The sequence below is a fragment of the Dendropsophus ebraccatus genome, chromosome 1 (genome assembly GCF_027789765.1).
Source record: "Dendropsophus ebraccatus isolate aDenEbr1 chromosome 1, aDenEbr1.pat, whole genome shotgun sequence".
NCBI lineage: Eukaryota > Metazoa > Chordata > Amphibia > Anura > Hylidae > Dendropsophus > Dendropsophus ebraccatus.
Genome location: NC_091454.1, coordinates 116,132,600 through 116,156,555, shown reverse-complemented (window position 1 = coordinate 116,156,555; position 23,956 = coordinate 116,132,600). Strand labels below are relative to the sequence as shown.

General features: G+C 42.2%; 1 protein-coding gene across 1 annotated transcript; it reads left to right on the top strand.

Annotated features, from left to right (window-relative positions):
• Positions 1–1,992: 1,992 nt before the first annotated feature.
• On the top strand, positions 1,993–23,747 carry TRMU (tRNA mitochondrial 2-thiouridylase). The gene is made up of 11 exons (XM_069956118.1): positions 1,993–2,171; positions 5,557–5,722; positions 6,401–6,507; positions 9,938–10,060; positions 10,178–10,350; positions 11,023–11,076; positions 11,162–11,228; positions 12,785–12,885; positions 14,719–14,863; positions 17,250–17,332; positions 23,320–23,747. The coding sequence occupies exons 1-11, from the start codon at positions 2,090–2,092 to the stop codon at positions 23,473–23,475; spliced, it is 1,257 nt and encodes a 418-aa protein (XP_069812219.1). The 5' UTR covers positions 1,993–2,089; the 3' UTR covers positions 23,476–23,747.
• The last annotated feature ends 209 nt before the right edge of the window (positions 23,748–23,956 follow it).

Below are 23,956 nucleotides of genomic sequence, written 5' to 3'. Positions count from 1 at the left end.
CAGAACGAATTATGCTCGTAATCCAAGGCACCACTGTACTATATAACAACAACCCTCTGATCTATCCTTCAGCCAACCACAAATCCACTCATTTATCCAGGGATTAAGTGCAATTTCCCCTAACTTCTCTAGCAGCTCTTTATGGGGAACTGTATCAAAGGCTTTGCTGAAGTCCAGATAGGCGATATCCACAGCACCCCCTTCACTATTGTGACATAATCAAAGAAATAAATGAGATTAGTTTGACATAATCGGCTCTAAGCAAAGCTAAACTGGTTTGGATTGATCAAATTATTCTCATCACGCTGCCTACAGCACAGAATGGGACTTGCTGTACTGCGCATGTGCGACGTTATGAGAAAGTCGGCGCGCTGCCGGAAGTTATGGCATGCCTCTGGAGGAAGTCACAGCTTCACTGGAGTTTGAATCACGCCCAGAGGGGTGTGATTACATCGGAGAACCGCTCAGGGGACTGTGACTACCTTCCCATGGCCCAGATGACTACTTGGGGGTGATTACCATACAGCACGCCGATCTATAAAAGTAGGATTATACGTTTTCATTTGCAGGGATGGGGGATATAAGAACATGTATCATTATCAGCACACTTCCTGAGCTTAATAGCCATTTTTAAAGTGATTGGTTCCCTTTAAAGGGATTATCCAGCACTACAAAAACATGGCCACTTTTTCCCCTCTCCATGTTGGATGAGGATTGAAATTCGGTTCCATTGAAGTTAATGGAGCTTAAAGGGGTTATCCAGCGCTACAAAAACATGACCACTTTTCCCCCTACTGTTGTCTTCAGTTCAGGTGCGGTTTGCAATTAAAGTGACTGTACCACCAGGCCCAGGCTGAAGCACTGGAGGCGGGCCGACCCACCCTTAGTGGGAGGAAACCCCAGCCCCTCCATGACGTGACTCCATTAGAATCAATGGAACCCTATCATAGAGGGGCTAGGGTTTCCTCCCACTAAGGGTGGGTCGGCCCACCTCCAGTGCTTCGGCCTGGTGGTACAGTCACTTTAAGCTCCATTTAGGCCATTTAGCCAGGAACAGACTATAAACAGAGAACAGGTCATAAAGGAAAGCCTGAGATTTCTCCTCTTTTCAAATCCATTCCTGGCTTTGGCTTCAAAAATCTGTCAGATAAATCTCTGTGTAAAGGCATGATGATATGCCTCATGGACATAGACACAATGAATATCTATGTGACCTGTGCAGATGCCATTCTACAGGGTAGGGGGAGGCTGAGGTGCTATTGTCTTCTTTACTTAGTCACTTCTCACTGTAAGGGTGCATGCACACTACAGAATGGCGACAGATAACCCGTCGCACATTACGCACCCATTGGCTGACTGATGCAGGCATGCGCGTCTCCGCCCCTGTCATAGACTCCATTCTATGCACGGGTGGATTACGTCAGCTTTCCAAAGAATGAATACATTCATTCTTTGGACGGATGAAGGAATCCGCCCGTGCATAGAATGGAGTCTATGACAGGGGCCTGCATCAGTCCGCCAGTGGGTGCGCAATGTGCGACGGGTTATCCGTGGCCATTCTGTAGTGTGCATGCACCCTAATTCTATTCAGATCACTTTCCTGTCTTCTCATCTATTTCACAGGTAAGTGATGCACAAGCTAAAATGGTGGAAAATGTAAGCTGATGTATCAGACCAGATCACCATGCACCCATTTATAGGAGATTTCAGTGGTGGACAGCATGGGTGTATTGCATTGTGTGTTCTGACATCTTGCTATAATAGCCAGCAGTAAGTTTTTTTCAGCAGATTGTGCCATGCCCACCTCCTTCTTGCCCACTTTTCCTGGTCTTACTGTTATGGCTGATTAGTGTAATTCTGAAGTAACCAGGAATGACCGGGACCTAATACATAGTATTTATCATAGAAACTAATCAGCTGGCATGTACATGGAAGTAGCGCCATCTAGTGTCTGTTTCTGGAATTACAGTAGCTGTTACAGGAACCGTCAGTCGGAGCGGAGTTTCTGACCGGGGCTTTATGAGACGTGCACGTACAGCTGCTGGGACCGGCGTGACTTTGCTTGCGAGGTCCATGCGAGTGCGGTAATATGCAGGCGGTGCGGCATGTAGTGTGCGCCATGTCTGGCGGGGTAGACAGTGCCGTAGCCGCTCTGCTGTTACGGAGAAGAGGTAAGGACCTTGTTGGTTATGTATGGAGGACATGTGTCTGTAGGCAGGGGTATATGTACTTGGACTACCCTTCCATCATGCACGAAGGCTGTCCGGCCATGCTAGGAGACCTATAGATCGGGGAACACTACAGATAGGAGGCAATAATGGGGGAGTAACCTTTATATAAGGTAAGCTCATGTGCCCTACAGGAAGAAGTGAGGGAGCGCCTCCTGTGCCATGTGGAGGGGGCACACTGACTGTGGGGCTGCTGGAGTGTGAAGCTGACAAGAGCTCTGCCCCACTTTCATGAAGACCCAAAGCAGCTGCCTATATGCTGCGGTTCATGTCCACTTACACATACCTCTCAAGTGTCCCTTTTTTGGAGGGACAGTCCCTACTTTTGAGTGTCCCTCTTTGCTCCTTACATATCCCTCTTTTTGATATAAGAATTAGATTGGCATTAATGAACTTTCTATGTTTCTAATAGACCCAAACTTGCATATTATTCCATCATGTGGTGCAAGTTAAATCCTAATAATTGTTAATGAATCATGTGACATTATGGTCCCTGTCACACATGCAGTTTATATGGCCCCATACACAAATCTGTAGGCGTTATGGATCCGTTTTGGGGACATGATCCGTACCACAAAACAACGATTAAGATATTGCGACCGTGTCACCTATCTGACAGTGGGTCCCTGTAAATGTGGACAGTTACTGAAACACGTATGTTATCCGCAGTTGTGGGTCTGTAATTACAAACAGTGTTACTGATGTGTGAATGGGACCTAAGGATGTATTCACATATACAGGATCCGCTGCAGATTAGCAGATATCAATGTAAATAAATCCATCAATCTGCTGCAGATCCTGGATGCGCAACTGCATCAATCTGCTGCAGATCCTGGAATTAAAAGTATAGAAATGCCTGTAATTTTTTTAGTGTGAAACACAAGTGTCCCTCTTTGGCCATCCGAAAAGTTGGAAGGCATGCCTACACCTGATCCCCTGTATTTCTATAGGGTATAAATCTTTGAAATGTACATCCACCATCAGGGGCGGTCTTGGCATTTCTGGGGCCCCAAGCGAAGTCATGTCTGGGGCCCCCCCCCATGCCCCCCCCCCTTGACATGCGCTGCCCCCCCCCCCAGTAGTCCTCTTATAACCCTCCTACCACCATACAGAGATTGCATATCACCTCAAAACTGCTCTGAACAAAACAGGAAGATATTACCAATGATGCCATAACATAATACTGCCACACCATGACCCCTATCACTACAGACCCTATAACAGAGTGCAGTTACATCCAGTGACTTACAGGAGACGTCTTCTCCGATCAGCGTCTTTTACTTCTTTTTCTTTCTCTCTCCATCCAGCCTGGGACACCTTGAAGTCTTCTCCCGGCTGGTAATCTTCCCTCCAGAATCTGTCAGAGAAATATTTTAGGCTCCAACACATCCAGTAGTTAGGTCCCCTCTACGTCTATATAGTAGTTACGCCCCTCTGTGCCCCCAAAGATTAAAGGTGTCCCTGTGCTCCCACTTAATAATTAGGTATGTTCTGTGCCCCAGTATAGTAGTAAGGCATATAGGCACTTCTGTGCAGTTCCAAAGTAATAAAGACCGCTGTGTGCTGCCCCCAGTTATATAGACCCCTTGTGCGCTGCCGACAGTAGTAAATACCACTTGTGTGCTGCCCCCAGTAGTATATACCTCTTGGGTGCTGTCCCCAGTGGTATAAAGACCCCCCTGTGTGCTTCCCCAGTTATATATAGACCTGTGTGATTCCCCAGTTATACATAGCCCCCCTGTGTGCTCCCCCAGTATACTATATAGACCCCCTGTGTGCTCCCCCAGTATACTATATAGACCCCCTGTGTGCTGCTCCCAGTCGTATATACCCCGTGTGCTCCCCCCAGTTGTATATACCCACTGTGTGCTCCCCCACTAGTATATAGCCCCCCGTGTGCTGCCCCCAGTTGTATATAACCCCTGTGTGCTGCCCCCAGTTTTATATACCCCCTGTGTGCTCCCCCACTTGTATATAGCCTCCCTGTGAGCTCCCCCACTTGTATATAGCCCCCCTGTGAGCTCCCCCACTTGTATATAGCTCCCTGTGAGCTCCCCCACTTGTATATAGCCCCCTGTGAGCTCCCCCACTTGTATATAGCCCCCTGTGTGCTCCCGTTAATATATAGCCCCCCTGTGCGCTCCCCCTGTTTATATAGCCCCCCGTGCGCTCCCCCACTTGTATAGAGCCCCCGTGTGCTCCCCTGTTTATATAGCCCCCCTGTGCGCTCTCCCGTTTATATAGACCCCCACTGTGCGCTCCCCCCGTTTATATAGCCCCCCTGTGCGCTCCCCCGTTTATATAGCCCCCCTGTGCGCTCCCCCCGTTTATATAGCCCCCCTGTGCGCTCCCCCGTTTATATAGCCCCCCTGTGCGCTCCCCCCGTTTATATAGCCCCCCTGTGCGCTCCCCCCGTTTATATAGCCCCCCTGTGCGCTCCCCCCATTTATATAGCCCCCCTGTGCGCTCCCCCCGTTTATATAGCCCCCCTGTGCGCTCCTCCGTTTATATAGCCCCCCTGTGCGCTCCCCCAGTTTGTATAGCCCCCCTGTGCGCTCCTCCTGTTTTATATAGGCCCCCACTGTGTGCTCTACCTCCTATATAGTATATAACACAAAAAAACAAAAACATTTTTACTCACCTGGTTACGGCGTCTCCTCTTCTCTTCTCGTCTCTTCTCTTCCCTCATGTGGCCGTGGGAAGTGTTTCCCCTGCGGTCACAAGAGGCCGCTCTCCCGTTGTCATGGCACCGGCGCTCCAGTGACGCCTCGAGTGCCGGCACCAGAGGCACAGAGCGGCCTCTTGTGACCGCAGGGAAAACACTTCCTGCGACCACAAGAGTGACTGACAGGGAGGGAGCCAATGGCTCCTGCCCTGTCAGTGCCGCTGCTGCCTGTAACGAGCGCATATAGTTAGCCGCAGCGGTTTTGGGCACCAGAGCGGGGCCCCCCCTGGATGTCGAGGGCCTGACGCAATTGCGTGGGATGCTTGGTGCCCAAGACCGCTACTGTCCACCATAATCACATGGAAAGAATCATTGCCAAGGAACTGAACTACATTTGTTGTAGCCAAAAGTGCCGGACTAGAGTTTGTATATGCAGTGCTGTACTCCTCTGCTGTGCCTGTACATGGGGCAGGTTTGTCTTAGCCTGAAAGTACAAATTCAAGAGTGAATTTGTTGCTGTGGGCGCCATACTTGCACTGCCTTAGGTGTTGTTACTATTGCAGGCAATACACACTTTCAGGCCTATCCACTGATAAGTACAGTTTCTACTTGGTAGTATATAAAGCTATTCCATATAACCTGATGGTAAATTTCTATTGCTAGGTTACCAAGTGACAGGTGTCTTTATGAACAACTGGGACGTGGTGGATGAGCATGGGATGTGCACTGCAGAGAAGGATTGTGAGGATGCCTATAGAGTCTGCCGGACACTGGATATCCCCTTCCACCAAGTGTCATATGTGAAGGAATACTGGCATGAGGTGTTCAGGTGAGTGGGGTAATATGGTAGGCATACATGCATGATGCACATTTGTAAAAGACATTGGGGTTATTTGCTCTAAACAAAGACCCTTCTCCTACCATATGAAAGCTAAGCTATGGGGAAAGACACACAGTTTTGGCCTCAGGCAGATCGATAATTCTGGAACATTATGGAAAACATGTCAAAACTGTCCTAAATATAGGCAGCACATAACCAGATGAGACGACGGGCAGCAGGAAATACTGTCAGGCTCCCTTATCACAGAGAGATGATTTGTTGTGTGCCATTTCACAATAATCATACTTGGGAATGGGGCTGTGTGTCATCAGGGTGGTCCGCTTGTCCTGAATGACAAATCATTCTCTATACACGTGCTGTCACTGTTTAGGTAGTAGTGACTGGTTCCCTTTAACACAGTGGTGTTCACAATGTGTAATATTTGCCTTGTGTTTCTAGACATAGATGGTTTCCCTCCTCGATGCCAGCATCAGTATGTCAATGTAATACATATAAATAACAGCGTACATGTGACCCTTTTTACACTGCAACACCCCCATTGTAGACACATGTAAACTGTCTAGGCACAAATGTAAAAGGTGATATCTTTGGTCCACCATATGTATGACAGGTCTAGTGCTTGATGCCAAGTCCCTCCACTGACTGTAATTGTTTTTTGTTTTTTAGTTATTTCCTAAATGAATATGAAAAAGGAAGGACCCCGAATCCAGACATATTGTGCAATAAGCATATTAAGTTTAACCATTTCCTCAACTATGCTATTGATAACTTAGGTAAGAGTATATGTATAACCATCTCCGATGATGATAAAATAATAATCACACACAGCAGATTTCCTGCATACATTTCCGTGTTGTTGTTCCAGTAGCATGTGCCTGGGTTTCTGCAGTCCTCATTCACATGAGACTATCACAGTGATTTCTGTAACATATCTGCTGTTTGTGAACTTGCACTAAGTATTGACTGTCATTGAGAATGTAAGATGTCCAACAATAAGATTATCTACTGTCTGTAGGTATAGAGTCAGTCAGCGCAATAGCGGATGTATCACAACTATCAAATTGTTCTAATAATGTCCATTTCAATATACAGTGGTGCCTTGGATTATGAGCATAATTCGTTTCGGGGCCGTGCTTGTAATCCAAATCCACTGTTACACCAAAGCAAGTTTTACCATAATAAATAATTGAAATGCAGACAATTGGTTCCACACCCCATAAATAATGATTTATTATTCTGAATACCATGTAAGGGTACAAACACACACATCGTATATGCAGCAGATACGCAGCAGATTTGATGGTGAAGACTTGATGCTGTGTTCAGTTATTTAGACTGTATCTGCTGCGTATTTGCTGCGTATCGCAGCAGTAAATACGCTGCGTATACGGTGTGTGTGTTTGTACCCTAAAACAAATGAAACAAACATTCAGAAACAGCAGAATATGTGATATTATAAGTTACTGTACAGTAATGGAGAGGATGGGAAACACAAGGGCGGACAGAGACTGCAGGGAGCATGAAGAAATGAGCAGGACAGATGTGGGCACATACATGCAGCGTTCTCTGTCCGGGAGAGAGTGGTTACAGCTATGAGGAGATTTCCCCCACAGTCCTGTCCCCTGATGCAAGCCGCAGCCTGAAGTGGATCTTCTATGATTTGGAAGCTGAGCAAGACTTCCTGGGTCAGAGTACAGGGCTGTAGACCAACCCTATGCAGCCCATGCCCATACAATCTGAGGAATAGGGTTGAGAAAAAAAAGACATGCCAATGGTCTCGCCATTGTATGTATAAAGTTCATTTTACTCAACCTGATATGCAAGTGAGTACAAGCCTGATCTGTGAGATTGGGACTTGCTTGCAGTGTATTTACAAGGTACCCTCTAATTGTGCTGCCATTGAAATGCACTGTTATCGGCTGCACATCCGCTGATTTACACAGAGAGACATGCGGCCAGCAACAATGATTTTTTAAACACTAAAGATCATCTGACAAGCGAGTGCTTGCTTGCTCGTTGACTGGTGGCTGGCCCTTTTAATATTGAGCGGTTATCAGCTGAGCGTAACTAGGAACTCTCTCTGCCTGTCAGCTCGCAGTGCAGGGATGACTGACAGGCAAAAAGGCCAATAATTGGTCTCTGCCTGTCAATCGTCCCAGCAGAGTTTGCTGACAGGCAGAGAGTACTGACGGGCAGCTCCCACCCAGATCACTTGTTGCCACCCCTCTCCTGGTCTCACGCACCAGAATAAAACACCTTTTTCCACTTTGTAAAGCTACTGCCCTTTTATATAGGGTCTTGTGCATAAAGATGGATGAGCCAATCGCCAGTGTGTTTAGTTACAAAGTGCATTAAGCATAGGGGGACACTGTTGACTGAAAGGTCAGAAGAGGTTGGGAAAAGCCATTTAGGCTACATTAAAACACTGCCTAAAGAGATGAGCCTTTAGGGCACGTTTGGGCTGGGATTACACAGTGATCCCTGACTAATGACCCCTTTTTTTATACAAGTGAATGGGGTTGCACTATGACCCCACAGTTGCAGGAAATATTGAACAGATTTTCTGCAGCACAACCCAATTCACTTGAATTGTGTTGTGGTTGGTTGTGCGAATGTGAATCGCTGTGTAGTGCCAGGATTAAATTGTGCGTGTTGGGAATTAGTCTAAGAGGGACATTTACTATGGAGTCTAATCTGTGTGACTCTTCTAATGAGGATTGGTTTATAATTTGTTCCAATATCTTGTGACTGATTTATTAAAATGTAGCACTGCCATAGTGAATGTATGAAAGGGAAAAGTCACAAAAATTGTGCAAGCATATTCACCTGGTATAGATCAGAAGTAGGCCTGCACCAGTTTTCGTGACTTTTTAAAAAAACTGCTAATGATCCAAGATTTGCGCCCAATTTATGTAAACGTTTGGATGAATTCTCAAAACAGGCAGATTTGCATGTAAAAAAAAATTCACCAATCGAATACTGGTTCATAAATAGAACTTAATAAGCAAAAAATCCAATTATTCACCTAACAATAGGCACAAAGCCCTTGATAAATTTCCCCCTAAGTGTTTTAGGTATTCCATTCCAGAGAAGTGGTCTAGCATAGCCAAAGTCATGGGAATTCTAGATTATGATGAATTTTGTTTTTGATCGATAAAACATAGAGACTGTGGTATGGTAGACAGATATGAGGGAGGAGATGTGTGTTGGGCGGGGGTTGTAAAATAACAAAGGCTATCACAACCTCAAGACAGCGCGAATGCTGCTTAGGAGATGGAAATGTCAGGTGTGTACGCAAAGCTGCACATCAAAAATTTGAGCTTTGACCTCTACAAAGATGGAATTCATCTACAAATAAACCTATTTAGACTAAAAAAAAATCATAATTATAGGTACATGTTAATTTGTAGCTTTACCCCAAAATCCACACATCAAAGTGATACTTTTAGTTGCTGTGTTTGTCATAGGAGCAGAATAATATAACTTACAGTGAATGGATCCCTTGTGACACACAAACAATACCTGTGACTTTCATGGGGTCGGTTGGGTTTCCTGATTTGTTTTGCATTTTTATCATAGAGGGAAAAGCAGGCTTCTAACCGAACATCCACTGCTGACAGGAAAGCACCCTTAGGCTGCATTCACACGTGTTTTTCCCGGTCCGTGATTGTGGTCCGGCAGCAGCCTCCGTGATCCGTGCAAAACAGTCCGTTTTTCATCCGTTTTGTATCCGTGTCCGTTTTTTTTTCATGGATCTGTGTTAAAGCATTTTAAATTACATTGATTACATCACATTTGTGTTTTTCACGGATGAACACGGATGTCACATCCGTGTTTTCCGTGTACATCCGTGAAAAACACGGATCTCATTGATTTCTATGAGGCATCCGTTCCGAGTAATGACATGTCCTATTTTTTAACGGATCGGATCACGGATCCGTGAAATCACGGAACATCAGAATAGCCCAATAGAAAGCAATGGGCTGTAAAGTTGTCCATGCGCACGGATCCGTGAGCATGGACAACTTCCCGGAACGTGTGAATGCAGCCTAAGGGTGCCCATTGCTACCACTAGATAGGCTGAAGGTTGCGCACCCTCCCTGAAATGGCCATTGCTGATTGTATGTTCTGAACATTAGGTTAGGATTCTGTTAAATACAAGATGGGTTTAACTGAGTCCTTGTTCCCTTGTTGCCATAATAGGGGCTGATGCCATAGCTACTGGACATTATGCAAGAACATCACATGAGGATGAAGAAATATTTCAGCACCAATATGTAAAGAGTCCTCAGACTCTATTTAGGAACAGATTTGAAATAAGAAACAGTAGGTATTGGGGTATATTGTACTTGTTATACTAAATACTTTATGGGCATTGCAGTTTCCATGCTCTATCCATTACTTGTACTACTCTTAACCCAGTGTTCTTTATTGTTTAAATAGATGTAAAGCTGCTTCAAGCTGCTGACCACTTCAAGGACCAGACATTTTTCCTCAGTCAGATATCACAATATGCACTAAGAAAGACCTTATTTCCACTTGGAGGTTTGACAAAGGACTTTGTTAAGAAAATTGCAGCAGAAGCCGGATTTCATCATGTTTTAAAGAGAAAAGAGGCAAGGAGTTAGTGTACCTGTCATTATGATTCTTTACCCAATTGGCGGGCAGTCGTTCTTGCCACCAGAAGTTTGGGTAACTATGGATACAACCACACTGGGTCAGTTCTGTGCATAAGTCCTATTGAAACAGAATAGGGCTTGTGCGCATTAAGGGGGTCATTCCCTTAGTAGTATATTAGTATGTTTGTCATTTTAGTATTAGTCATGTTTGCTCGTAGGAGCTGAGCACATACTATCACTGGCAGGTAGTAGCTGTATTGTACAGTTGTCACCCCGCTGAATGGCTGGGAAAAGAACCAGTACAGACTGCTGATTCCCTTGGATGCTGCAGTGACTAATTATATATAACTATTTTATTTTTTAAAGTGTCCCTGTCACAAAGGTGATCTTTCCTGATTGACATACAGACACAACTGTCACCGGAAGATTAAGTTGCTGTGGATATGACCCAGGCTTGTTGAGTTCCAGACGCATGAAACTTGGCCAGCATGGTACATATCCATGTCCAGAATATATTTTAAATGACTGCTGTAATATACTGCTCCCTTTTCACTTGATTTCCAGTTCTTACCCTGGCTGTAAAATGGGATTGTTCTTTGCATGGAAGATTGAATTGATCTAGAATATGACTTCAGACTGTGATTTTTGTATGTATTTATTTTCTCCCAGAGCATGGGCATCTGTTTCATCGGGGAGAGGAATTTTGAAAAATTCATTCTTGAGGTTAGTTTTCAGAAGTTTGCTATAGAATTGGCACATGTTTTGTGGCATAAATCTCTTGTAATAGACTGTTATACATTCTCTTTAGTATTTAGATCCTCAGCCTGGGAATTTTGTTTCAATTCAAGATGGACAAATCTTGGGCACACACAAAGGTATTTTTTCAAATTAATTTATAATTATTATCATTACTTATTAATTTATGTTTGCAGATCTGTGTACATAAAAGTAATTTTGCAATACATCAGTGTTCACCAACCAGTGGCTGTCAGCCCCCTATCATGTAGATCTCCAGTTATTGGTAGCTTTGAACATTATTGTGCCCCAGTGTAACCAGGAAAATTGTAGTGTAATCAGAACTTAGTACTAGAGTCAAAATCATATAATTTGTCATTAACATTATGACGTATTATTAATAAACTAACTTTTAATCATTGGGATTCAATTTTAAGTCATTTCCAACAACGTTAGAAAGGGCAGTTATGCATACATTACTTATTTAACCCAAGTAATATGTTCTGATATGCTGCTCTTTCCCTCCCATAGTTAACAGCTATATATAGATATAGTGTAGATGTATAGCAAGATAAAGTGTGTGTGTGTGTGTGTGTGTATATATATATATATATATATATATATATATATATATATATATATATATGCACACACACGCAATTAATTGTGAAATTTTTTTTATTTTTTTTCCCCCCTCATGCCGCTTATCCAGCACCCTCAAACACCAGCTTCAAACAGCTGCTGCACCTACTGCAGGGGACACCACCGCCAGCATGCCAGGACTCAAGAATTCAAGAATCCGCCATGGGGGACACAGCTGTCAGTCTGTCTGAGCTCCAGGGACCTCTCTCCAGGCAGCCTGAAGAGAGGTCTCTGGAGCTCAGTCAGGCCTGCAACAGGGAGAGGCAGGAGTGGTGGCTTTTTGAATTTGGCTGGGAGGCTATCAGCAGCAGCTTGGAGAAGAGCCCCATGGTGCTGGGCAGGCTGGCAGCGGGGAGCAGCAGCTTTTTTAATTTTGTGCTAACCACTGCTAGATCAGCTGTCAGCTGCCGCCCGCTAGTTTGGTAGCTACCAGCACCAAATTAAAAAAAAAAAAAAAAAAAAAAAAAAAAAAACCTGCTGGGGATGATATCAGTGCAGCAGTGTGGAGTGGAGCAGGTCTATACGCAGCACCAGGGCTGGCACATTATACACAGACACTGCACTGTCACATTATATACATTATATACAAAGTGGCAGCTCTTCTCTCCTTGCCTACATGAATTGAGGAGGTTACTAGGGATAGGTACAGATAGGCATAGGTTTATTTTTTGGCCATATTGCCCAGCCCTATCATAGGGAGATATATACAGTCTATTATTAGAAGCATCCCAGCTTTAGTGTAATTAACCAAGATAACTGAAATTAATAACTGAAACAAATTCTGTACTTTGGTGTGGCTTTCAAAAGAATTGTGACCTAAAAAGGACGGGGCACAATTATCGTTATCAAGGTTATATGTTTTATTATTATGGCTGGCGTGAAGGGGTTCAAAAAAAATAGTCAAACATCATATTGTTGGTCCGACTACTAGGACTCTTAAGTGATGCTTCGACCAGTAAAGCACTGTTCCCTATTTTTGATTGAACACATGCGCATCCTCATTGCATATATGTGTACAGTAAAGGTAAAATGTTACTGTTTAATGAACTTTCAGGTTGGTTTCTGTTCACTTTGGGCCAGAGGGCAAGAATAGGTGGCCTACGCGATGCATGGTTTGTGGTTGATAAGGATGTTGCCACAGGTGAAATTTTTGTGGTGAGTATGCCCTTCATGTTACAATAATTTTTAGTGTGTGTGTGTGTGTGTGTGTGTTTTTGTTTGTTTGTTTGTTTGTTGTGGTGGTGTTGTGTTTTTTTTTTTCTTTACAACTAAAGAAATCAAATTTTACTTTCAATGGACTTGCTTAGTTTTTAAATTCAGTGATATCAAAATCGCAATTGATTAAACCTTTAACCTTAATTACAATTTTATAACCTATTATTTTATGCCATGCCTCTTTCTTACATGCCACACCCCCTGGTTACATACCACACCATTGAATTTTAGTGGCTGCTAGTTTGCATTAATTGCTCAATCCTACAATGCCTCCAAATACACAGTATTATGCCCCTTTAGTGCCCCTCACACAGTAATATACCTTCATAGTGTCCCCACAGTATAACGCCCCCTTTAGTGCACAAACACTGTACAGTGTCCCTCACACAGTAGTATGCCTCTTACATGCCCTACACAGGGTCATGCCCCCCTTTAGTTTTACCACTAAAATAAATTTTAAAAAATGCTTACCTAGTAAAACACAAGTATGTCAGTAATGTAGTGTAAAGATTTAACTCTTTTGGAGCACATGGCATCATAATGAATGATGATGCTGGTAGCTCCAAAGCTAGGTCCGTAGCACTTCTGCCTTGTCATGTGCTTGGAGTCGTGACAGATATTCTAATGTCTGCCAGCCTCAGGATGTTGTATGGTGCACCACTGTATGCTACATCCTGCTGCCAGTGTCAAGACATGAACCCCACCACTAACTTTCCTTCCAGGCTGGAATTATGTGGAACTCCTTGCAAGTTCTAACAACTCTTCTGGATTCTCTAGGACCATGGCTGCCCTAAACAATTGTACGCTCTATTTTTACTGGTGCTTTATTGCAGGAGCACCGCAGAACAGATCTGCAGCCTAAACCTGGGCTCCTTGCCGTCAAACCGCTAGGAATGCAGTAGATACCTGTTTCTTCCCTATCTACTTATGTATGTACAGCACTCAATAGGTGACAGGGGTGCAATTGAAAATAATAATAATACTACAACAATTTAAACACCTATAGGAAAAACCTGCCTCTTCAGTTGTATTCACAGCACTAGCCCCAACACTATCTAATAAACCAGAAACTAAAATGGTCATTAATAGATTTTAGAGATTGTCTGTGATGTAAAGTTATAATAAAAAAAAAATAATACTATCCTTCACACAGTGGCGTAGCTATCATAGAGGCAGGGTAGGCGGTTGCTGTGGGGCCCGTACAGGAGGGGGGCCCGAGTGAGAAGGTAAGAGTGTGTGTCCTTCTGCATAACCCCTTATGTACTGCAGTCTGTAAGTGACTCAGTTTTTACTTACATGCTGCAACACAAAAAAGGGTTAACAAGCAGAAGACAGAGATCTCTGCTTCAGTGCTCTGATAACCTCTAACCTCTGTTCTCTAGCTGGCAATCAAGTAGGAAAGGAAAATGTGTAGAGCTCCGTGCAGAGGTCAGGGGTTATCAGTGCACAAGTATTAAACCAGATATATATGTATATACATATATTTATATATATATATAATACACACACACAGTGCTTTGTGTTTTGCTTAGGGGAGGGGGGCCCTTTTAAAACATTTTGCTATGGGGCCCCGTGAATCCTAGATATGCCCCTGCCTTCACATACATTTACACACAAAAAGAAAAAAATATTAACATAATGGAATAAACATTTTGGGGATCGTCACATAGGTGGCTGCTTCAGTAAGGATGGCTCTCATAGTTTAAAATACTGCAGTGACTTGAAATGTCGGATTTTGGGGTGATGTTTGTCTGTTTATAATCTGTTTTAAAGGCCCCATGTACAGATCACCCAGCCTTGTTTAGAGACTTACTACGCACTGACAGAATGCACTGGATTGCAGAGGAGCCTCCTGTAGAGCTGATAAATAACAAGATGATGGAGTGTCATTTTAGGTTTCAACACCAGATGGCACTAGGTACGTTTTCCAATGAACACAAACTGTAACTGCTTTCTATTTGAATTGAGCGTTGACTTGTTATATTCATAGAACTTTTTAATTTCCTTTTTTTTTTAACTGGACATCCTGCTATAGGATATTAGAAAAATGTTAGGACAAACTGTCTCCTTTGTACTACCGGTGTTCACATTGAGTGATTACAAAGTATTAGGTACCTTTAAGCATATGTGCTTGTAATAGCTAGTGTATTGTTTCTGCAGTGTTCTATGATACTGTGTGCAGTATTTCCTCATCCTTTTCTCTGCTTGTTCCCAGCAAACAGAAACATTTATTATTTACATACATTGGTCTGTTTGTTTTTATCTAAAACCTAAAGTTGAACCCAAAGACAGGGCTTATACTTTGCTTGAAGGGGTTGGCCACTTTTATAATGTTTTAATAAAATCTGTATTAATGATAGGTATCTTACTCTGCTCATTATGCCAGAAAGGAAGCTCTGCCCCCTTGTTTCCCTGTCCTACTATCCCATTGTGTCCATTGAATCTGTCACTTAAAAGAAATCACTATGATTCTAGAAACACTGTTTCATAGCATCAATACAGAGATAGGTTTGGTGCCTGTATAGTGTTAATCTGGAAGTGATGTGCACCCCATCCAGATTCCTTCATGTAAAAGTCTCTGGAAACGTGTCTAGAACAGCTCAGAACGGGATCTGAAGGCCCTGCAGGACCATCATTGATATTGTAGTCATGTCATTGGTTACATGACTGGGAGGAGTGTTTACTTTAGTCCCTACCTAGCTATTCTAGGTTACTATCTGTATTAAAATGAGTATGTTACTGTCTGTATGTATATGTCTTTATGTAGCAAAACTGTTTGTGTAGGTGATGTAGGAAAAGTGTGCATTTCTGAATATTGATGTAGTAGCTTTTCTTGTGTGCAATTTGATGTAATAGAGCTGTGTGTGTATTGTGCGTGCTTCAGAGCCCTACTGTATACCATACTGTCATGGAGAGTGTTAAAGTTGCCCTGTCATTTAAAAAAAAAAATTACTTGTCCAAAGTTTTAATCGTTTAGGATCTCAGTGCTGAGCCCCCCAACTGATCTTTGGATTGAGTGGGAAGAAATGTGCAGTAATCTAGCAGATTGGCACTTGCTTACCCACAGGTCTGCCTGTTTATTATGGCTTTTAGACAGTGTCTAAACCAGGGGTGTGTCGTATAGTCATGTATCAAATACATTACCTTTTATGTACATAAAACCAGAACCCCACTTTACCTTTGACAATATCCTCAGTGACTTAATACTGCCAGCCATGTATACATTCATTGTTTGTAACAAAGCTACAGATAACAGTCTATTGTGTCCATTGAAAAACCCTTTTCAATGGGCATGATCATAAAGACACGTCAAAAGTTTTGATTGGTTGGGGTCTGGGTGTTTATACCTCAACTGATCTCAAAAGTGAACTGGAAGAGGTGTGTGCTAAGCACATACTCAGCTCTGTCCCATGTGACCAGGACAGACTGTGGGACCATCTGGGTCTTGCATACAGAGAGTAGGGAGAGAAGTGCTCAGCCATGCACTTCTCTCTGCTCTCGTTGCGGTGATCAGTGGGGTTTTGAACATTCTATGTACCTTTTATGTAAAATGTTTGTGTGAAGGAAGCCTTGGTGGGGTTTTCTGCCCTGGAAAAAACACTGCAACAATTGTATGTTCTCTCCCCTTTATCTGTGATGCAGCTTATAGCATTTTCCCCAAATACTGTGTATTAGAAGCATCTCAAGTCTACCTTTAGTATCTGTGTAGACAGGCAGTAAGCTGCCACTAGTATGACCTGTAAGTGATTGTGTCTAGGTCCATGTCATCTCCTGACCAGTGTAGCTGATGCTTCTAGTAATTATGATTTGTCTCTAGCATTAGATTAGATTAGTATATTGGCCTGGCATGTCTGTATGGTTTTCAGAGCTCTTGGAAAGTCTGTGCATTATGCTGTTGGACTTGTTTCTTTATGCAATGCACCCACAGTGTTCTGTAATCCCCGAGAAATGCGCTGCCTGTCACGTCTTGTTGCGTAGCTTAGAAATTACTTTTCGTTTTCAATAGTTACATTGTTCACAGGGTGAAGTAAAGTTATAATTGCCATGGGCATGATATGGGATGTAAACTATAATTAACACTGTGCACAGGGTTACAGACAGCTAAGCTTCATAACCCTATTAATGGATAAATGTTGAGTTGCTCCTTCCTCTATAGGCTCTGCAAGAAATCATCTTGTGGAAAAAACGAGATGAAGAGTATTTTAAAAAGTGGGAAAATATTCTGTAAATTTCTTATTTTACAAACATAAAAAGTTGTAAGTGCAGTATTTTCTAACTTACTTTTTTGTATTTACACTTTCTAGTACCGTGTGTGCTAACCTTAAACCAGGATGGCACAGTTTGGGCATCATTAGTGAAGCCAATGCGAGCTCTTACTCTTGGACAGGTAAGAAATCGGATCCTATATTTTACTTCTAACTTGTCCTAACCTGTCCCACAGAAGCCGTCCAATGTTTCCAGTCTTCTTTTTTAAAAGGTGTTAAAAGGAATAGAAAAACTTAGCTGTTCTCTCTGAAAAGAGTGCCACACCTGTCCCCAAGTTGTGTGCAATATTACAGATTGGTCCCATTCCCTTCAATGTGGTTCAGCTGCAGTACTACACACAAATTGGAATCAAGTGTGGCACTGTTTTCAGACAGGAGCAGGAAAGACTGAACCTGGATGTAACCACAATAAGGGTACAAACACACACACACACACACACACCGTATATGCAGCAGATACGCAGCAGATTCGATGGTGAAGACTTGATGCTGTGTTCAGTTATTTAGATCTAATCTGCTGCGTATCTGCTGCGTTTCGCAGCAGTAAATACGCTGCGTATACGGTGTGTGTGTTTGTACCCTTAGGGTACAAACCCACTTGACGTATTTGTTGCGTGAATCAGTCTTAAAAATAAGCAGGCAAAACGCAGGTTGGCTTTATACAATTGTTCTGCGTTAAAATACGCAATTGCGTATTTTTGAAGCATGAAGCTTGTTGTTAGCAAAGCATCAGTTGTTAACAACCTGTGCGAAAAACGCATGTAGCTTCACGCTTCAAAAATACGCAATTGCGTATGTTAACGCAGAACAATTGTATAAAGCCAACCTGCGTTTTGCCTGCTTATTTTTAAGACTGATTCACGCAGCAAATATGTCAAGTGGGTTTGTACCCTTAATGCAAATATTACAATGTTTATGCTGCTATACACAGGAGCAGCATAAGGTACTGATCCATACACTGAGTGCATCTGTTATCTGTGAATATGACCGCCTGACATTTTTGTGCATAATTCTTATTCCAATTAAGAGGTCTTGTGCATGAAACACTCCGGGTGTGGGGTGTTGCCTCTGCAACAACATCCCTTAGCGTAAGCTGCATGCTCCATTCTCCACACCGAGCTGTGGACCGCATGTGAAAACTTGGTAGGACAGTGATCTCTTGAAATTACAGTATCACTACTTAAAGATGTGTTCAGAAAGGGCAGCGTAAACGCACAATCCACTCCTTAGCCCTGCAGCTATGATGCATTCAGAATCTATTTTAGACCCTTTCACTTTTTATGTTATACCCCATAATGATTTTTTTTTTTTTTTAAATCTTACAAATTTAGTAAAAACTAAAATGTCGCATTGACATGAATATTCAGACCTTTTACTATGACTTTCTCCGGGCTGTGAGTAACAGAATTCTGTGGTCTGATGAAACCAAGATTGAACTTTTGGCCTCAATTCTAAGCATCATGCCTGGGGAGACCAGGCACTGCTTATCACCTACCCAACATCATCTGTACAGTGAAGCATGGTGTTGGTGGCAGCATCATGCTGTGGAGGTGCTTTTTAGTGGGTGGGACAGGAAGGCTGGTCAGGGTTGAGTTAAAGCTGAATGGATCAAAGAATCAGAGTCTTAAATCTTTTTCTTTCAAATCAACTGGTGTCAGAAAGTTATATAGATTTGTAATTAACTTCTATTTAAAAATCTTAAGTCTCCCCATACTTATTAGCTGCTGTATGTCCTGCAGGAAATGTTTTCTATGAGGATTTGCTACTGCTCTGGACAGTTCCTGTCTCGGCCAGAGATGTCAGCAGAGAGCACTGTGTCAGACTGAAAAAAACAATATTTCCTGCAGTACACACAGCAGCTCTATGTAACTTTCTGAAACCAGTTGATTTGAAAGAAAAAGATTTTTGCTGGACAACCCCTTTAACGAAAACCTGATCCAGAGTGCCCTGGACCCTAGGCTAGGCTGAAGCATCACTTTCAGACAAAACATTGACCCTGTGCAAACTGACAAGACAACACAAGGTTGGTTTGGGGACAAAAGTGAATGTCCTTTTGTGGTCCAGCCAGAGCCCTGACTGGAACCTCATATAATATCTTTGGAGATACATGAAAATGGCTGTGATCTGCTCAGCCAGTCAGCAGCTGTAGTGGGTGGACCTCACACATCACAACCCAGGTCCCCATTCAGACCAGGAAGCAACTGGGGACCGAAGCGGCGGCATGTGGCCACCAGTGCTGGAGCAGGGGAGGTAGAGCATGTTATTTCTTTCATCCTCCCCCCTCCCCGGCACTTGCTAAAAAAAAAAAAAAAAAAAAGGGTATGGTTGGACTTCTCCTTTTAATGTTAGCATATTGCTGTATGTGTCGTTACAAAATGTGGCCTGATGACTTTCAAATGCATTGTATGACTGCCGAAGGAAGGGATTCTTCCTATTCTGTGCAGATGCACTAGTGTCAGATACCATATTAATATGGTATTGAATAAATTAATTATTGGCCGTTGAGGAAGCCAATACTGTAACCTCAAGGGGCTATGCCCGATCTTCTTGAGTGAGTGTGGGATTGTAAGAGGCATGAATGAACATTTATTATTAAGGATGTGTTTACATAAATCATATAATAAAGGGGTATTCCCACCTCTGTAGGAAGGCTCCCTGACCTTCCAGCCTTTTTGCAGATGGCAGAGGTGGTAGGGAAGTTAAAGCGACTGTTTGTTTGTTTGGTTTTTTTGGGGGGGGGGTCCGATTATGGGTACAGAGTCACTTTAAACAAAACTCTTAAACTAGTTTTACTTTAAGCAGTTAGGAAAGCCTAGACTGTTTTTTGTAGCAAATTACTTCTAACACCTTAAACATCACTTTTATATATATGTCCACTTAAAAAGAAAAATTACAAGAATTGGTGTGTGCTGATATACTTGATACCCAAGTAACAGCTGCGGCTGCCTGCGCCCATATTCCCAGTGACAGTCTGTCAGCCTATGTTACCAGTTCATATATTCAGTTACTGCAGGGCAATGTGTCTTTACATCTGTCAAGTATTAGACAATGAATACATTGCCAATTGTGAGGTGCTGTTACACTTAATATTACATGTATATCAGAGCACACAATTCAGTGTCTATTTTTATGTGGACATAAATAAAAGCAATACTTTAGGGATGTGTAAGGCTGGGTTTACACTGCGTTTTTGCAATCCGTTTTTTGCAAAAAACTGATGAAAAAAACGGATGCATTTGTGTTCATCCGTTTTGATCATTTTTTTTTCCATTGACTTCCATTGTAAAAAAAAAAAAAAAAACAGTTAAAAAAAAAACCGGATCCTTTTTGATCCGACACAAAAGTAGTGTCAGCTACGTTTTTGCGTCCGTCAAAAAAAACGGATCCGTTTTGATCCTTTTTTTTTTTTTTACAATGGAAGTCAATGGAAAAATGGATGCACACAAATGCATCAGTTTTTTCCATCCGTTGTTTGCAAAAAAAGGCTGAAAAAAACGCAGTGTGAACCCAGCCTAAGGGTAAAGGGGAGTTAAAAAGCTTTCCCCGCCAGCTTATTATGCTGAAACCCGTATTAGTCAGGAATATCTTGGATAAAGTGATTGGCACATATACTTAACACCTTTAATACAAAATGAAAATACATTTAAACCCCAATAGGCAATCGATGGCTTGGTTATGATTGACCATTTTGTCTAAATAAAAGAAAGCTTCTGGCTATCACTTTTAATGAAATGATTCCTTAGTAGGACTTCTGCCCATGAGCAGAAAGCTGAGCCATATGGCTGACATGCTGTGAATATTTGATGCTCATTAGTGACTACTGTAACCATGGTTATAGATCTCAAGGAATGTCACATACTGACAATATGTCTACCAAATGTTACCAAGAGCCTTCCAACATTCTAGGAGTTTCTAGCAGAGAATGTGTTTCACTTGGTATCCAATTGAAATTATTCATTTTTAGAGAAAATGTATTTAGGCTCCATCCATGTTTAAAATTAGTGGCACCAAAGATCAGCTTAGCGGGTGGCATGCTCTTCTTTTTTTTGTTGTTTTTTTTTTGTTCTTGGAATGAAAGACATATCTGGCATCTGTTATTCCAAAACTACACTGTAAATTTACAAAACCATTTTTGTAGCATGAGAATTTTCTCATACATTCAGCACTGATCCACGTAAGGAGTAAGTACAGTGCTGAATTAACAGTACCCGACGTAATCCTTTCTTTACAATGCATAATTGGGTGAACCTAGGTAACCATTCAGTGCATTGTAATGTGAGAAATTGTGCTGCCTTTTGTTTTTCAGTTACCAATAGTTGATTACATACCTGTGTTCAAATCTCATAACAAGCACCTCTTATACCAAAGTCATTGGAGAACCCCTAGTTAGGGTTTTATTAACACTATTAACACTACTAGATTTTAACTATCGAGATCCAGCTGCAGTCCATAATGATTCCATGACATGTGTGATCCTGTGGATTGCAGTTGTCACTCATTAGTTAAAGTGAAACTTATAGCAGGTTAGAAGAATCTAACCTGCTGATATGTCCTTATTGCCCACGGTGGGTGGGGGTGCTGAGGATGAAGGTAAGTCTCTTACCTTTATCCTCAGCACCATTTCTGTGGAGTTTGTGTGTAACCTGGCGTCCATTAACCGCTACCCATCTCATCACGTACCCATACGTCCTAGGGCATTTTGATCCATTTTTGAGAAAAAAAAAAACAAATGAAAAAAGAACTGATTGCAAAAACGCAATGTGAACCCAGCATTTCAGTAAAACAATGCATTAATAAAAACCCATATTAAAAATTTAAATCAACCCAAATTTATAAATAAAAATAGGAATAGGAAATAAACCTATTTGCTATCGCCATGTTTCACCCAAACTATGAAATTATTGTGTTCACAATATCACACTGTAAACAGTGTAAGTGCAAAAAAATGCTGAAATGTGAAATTTATTTTTGTTCACATCAAATAAAAAAAATGTAATGTCATCAGAAAAAATGACATGCCTTCACCCCCAGCACCCTGTGCGCAATAAAACCCGCCGATAGCTCTCTATTTGTCTAACCTGCTGATAGTTTCCTTTTAACTAATGAGTGACAGCTGCAATCCAAAAGATTGCCTTTAAAATCTGTCTTGTAGCACTACAAAAGGTTGCAGTGTGTAGCCCTGGCCTAATGTCAGTGTATAGATCCATTGCAAGTCTGAAGACTAAAGATTAAAGGAGAAGTCCGGGAAAAATTATTTTATTAAATATTGTATTGTATTGCCCCCCAAAAGTTACACAAATCCTTAATATACACTTATTACGGGAAATGCCCATAAAGTGCTTTTTTTCCCTGCACTTACTACTGCATCAAGGCTTCACTTCCTGGATAAAATGGTGATGTTACGACCCGACTCCCAGAGCTGTGTGGGCTGTGGCTGCTGGAGAGGATAATGGCAGAGGGACACTGAGGGACACAGGGCACTGGAGGGGCACTGAGCATCCCTCTGCCATCATCCTCTCCAGCAGCCACAGCCCGCACAGCTCTGGGAGTGGGGTCGTGACATCACCATGTTATACAGGAAGTGAAGCTTTGATGCAGTAGTAAGTGCAGGGAAAAAAGCACATTATGTGCATTTCCCGTAATACGTGTATATTGGTGATTTGTATAACTTTTGGGGGGGCAATACTATACTTCAATAAAAATTTTCGACGGAGCTCTCCTTCCGTGTTCAGCATTATATGTACTCCTATCAGTCTTAGAAGGATAGGATTGGGTGTTTGGGGAAGACCGTTGCTGTCAGTCGGGGGAGGGGTGAGAGGGTGGAAGGTTGGGTAGAATGCTGGATGCTGTTTCATTTGTTTGGTGCTTCTGGGGAGGTATTTTGTGCGGCTCTGTAGTATTTGGTGCTGTGAGAGGGGATTATCTGCACTGCCTGGTTGGTATTTGGTGCTTTACTGTAATATGTTTCCAGGTGAGGCCCCTATATTGCCATGGATTGGCTGATGAGGCCTAATGTCCTTGAGACACCCCATTGTGCGCTTTGGAACAGCTGTTTGTTTGTTAGCAGCATTTAGTGTTATAACTCTTGTTTATTTTGTTTTTTTGCCAGTTTGCGGTTTTCTACAAAGGAGAGGAATGTCTTGGAAGTGGTAAAATTGTGAGGCTGGGACCTTCAATGTATACACTACAAATGGGCCAAGATAGAATGAAATCCGTAGCAAATGTAACGACAGAGACTGTTAAAGAACTGGATCCATTAACTTGACTTCTGCAGTCTTCCCAGCTAACTGAAGAATTTATTAAAACCCAAACCAGCAAATAACGGAGGAGCAAAAACATACAGTGTCTCTGTGGTAATTACGGGGCAAGTTCTGACAGACATTGACTGGCATTCTACCTCTGAGGTCTTCCAGACACAGTAATGGATTGTTTTCCACAGACAATCTATGGACCTGTACATCTCTGAGAGAATAACTTTTCCAAAGATGATTACATTAAAAGTTTTATTTTTTTAATTAAAGACTGTCAAACACTGGACTGTTTTGTTGCAATATAAATATTATTTTGCATCACTTACTAATTTCAATTATATATATTTTTTCACAATAAACAAGGTTTGTCCTCAAAATACCGCTAACAAAGGAAACTCAAGAAAAAGTATGGAAGTATTTAGAATTTAACCAATATTTCCTGTGTTTTTAATCACTGTTGTGCAGGCGTCAGATCAAACAACTGAAATTTTATTA

Coding starts and splice junctions, on each gene's coding strand:
- TRMU (XM_069956118.1), top strand. CDS start 2,090: ATGCAGGCGGTGCGGCATGTAGTGTGCGCCATGTCTGGCGGGGTAGAC. Junction 5,723..6,400: donor TACTGGCATGAGGTGTTCAG/GTGAGTGGGGTA, acceptor TTTGTTTTTTAG/TTATTTCCTAAATGAATATG. Junction 12,886..14,718: donor CCACAGGTGAAATTTTTGTG/GTGAGTATGCCC, acceptor TCTGTTTTAAAG/GCCCCATGTACAGATCACCC.